The sequence below is a fragment of the Sorghum bicolor genome, unplaced genomic scaffold (assembly GCF_000003195.3).
Source record: "Sorghum bicolor cultivar BTx623 unplaced genomic scaffold, Sorghum_bicolor_NCBIv3 super_3270, whole genome shotgun sequence".
Taxonomy (NCBI): domain Eukaryota; kingdom Viridiplantae; phylum Streptophyta; class Magnoliopsida; order Poales; family Poaceae; genus Sorghum; species Sorghum bicolor.
In genome coordinates, this window is record NW_018397222.1 from 1 (window position 1) to 1,563 (window position 1,563).

The 1,563-nt window shown below is 38.6% G+C and overlaps 1 protein-coding gene across 1 annotated transcript; it reads right to left on the reverse strand.

Moving 5' to 3' along the window:
* Positions 1-686: 686 nt before the first annotated feature.
* On the reverse strand, positions 687-1,320 carry LOC110431591 (the record flags this gene model as incomplete). The annotated part of the gene is made up of 2 exons (XM_021450700.1): positions 893-1,320; positions 687-770 (listed from the first exon to the last, which is right to left on the reverse strand). Coding segments are annotated over exons 1-2 (510 nt in total), but the record flags the coding sequence as incomplete, so codon positions are not given.
* Between the last annotated feature and the right edge of the window lie 243 nt (positions 1,321-1,563).

A 1,563-nucleotide genomic window follows, 5' to 3' on the forward strand; every position in this document is an offset into this window, starting at 1 on the left:
TATATATATAGATATATATAAATATATATATATACATATATATATATAAATATATATATATATATATATATATATATATATATATATATATATATATATATATATATATATATATATATATATATATATATATATATATATATATAGAGAGAGAGAGAGAGAGAGAGAAGAGAGAGATATAGAAACTAGTGGGTGTAGGGCACAAATTACGTTAAACAATAAACTTACACATTTGGATTTGTTTGGGAAAGCACGCACGCAAATGGTGCGTAGTACATGTTTGTTATGACAAGTAGTTTAGCACTAGCCTAAATTTGTTGTATGTTATGGATATTTCTAACAGTCCGTACTATTTTAATCACAATAAATAGTAGCCCTATATATATAATTCGGAGTTTGTGTGTTACTAGTTATCATCCCAGAGATTTTGTATTTGATTTGGTAGCTCGCGATTTGCTGAGCATGGGTCAGTTAATACCAGGCCCTGAGAAGCATATAAGTGTGAAAAAACCACTGATTTATTTTGATGGGAGAAAAATCCGAGATACCATATATTCACATGGTTATCTGAAGGATGATGAAGCATTCAGTGGACCTAGAATGCGTTCCAACTTTCGAGCCGATTGCGTACGTTGCCGACAAGTGTATTATGAAGAAACGGTGAAAATATCTAATTCAATATGCACCAGTACTAGCACCACCGTACCTGCTCTTCTTGTGGACGTTTTGTTTTGATTTGTAGCATCGTTAGTTGAATCATCAGTGCGATGCTGCTCCAATCGTCCGACCGAAATATATCAAATTAAATTAGAATAGATTGCAGTGCTATGACAGCGCCACACACACACACACATATGGTAATTAAAAGGGAAAGTAAAACGGCCGGTAGTACCTTGGATTGCAGAGACTCAAGGAGAGAAATAGCGTAATCTATTTTCTGATCCATCCTGCGAAACTGGTTGGTGGTGCTGACGCTGGCAACGAGGGCAGAGTGAAGCATACTCTGTGATAAATCTTGTCTCAGCTGGTTCAGCTTAGCGGCCGTGCGATTGGCCTGAAAGAATTGGACCAAGTCGTTGCCATCTTGGAGCTTCTTCACTTCCGTCTCCGTGCTCACCAGGGTGTCCTTGAAACGCTGTAAAGCTGCTTGCACGCTGGTGTCCATTACCCCCTCGGTTAGCGGTTCCAGTTCCTCGCGCAGCGCGTCCATGAGGCCACGCATCTCTCTGCACTTCTTCTTGTTCTTTGGAACCTTCATCATCATGGTACTGATGCTGTTCAGGACATTGATGATCTGCGTCACCAGACCGCCGTCCATCCTTACCCTGCCACCAGACACCATGATCAGCAGATTATCTATCTATCTATCTATCTATCTATCTATCTATCTATCTATGTGTGTGCACGTGCGTGCATGCGTATGTAGATGGTAACAAGACAGACACGCACATACGCACTCATATGATTCAAGAAGCGGTTGTTATAGAAAATATAATATCAAATGAAATGAAATGAAACGAATCGAGATTCAGATTATTATTCATTCAAACAAGAACAACACAA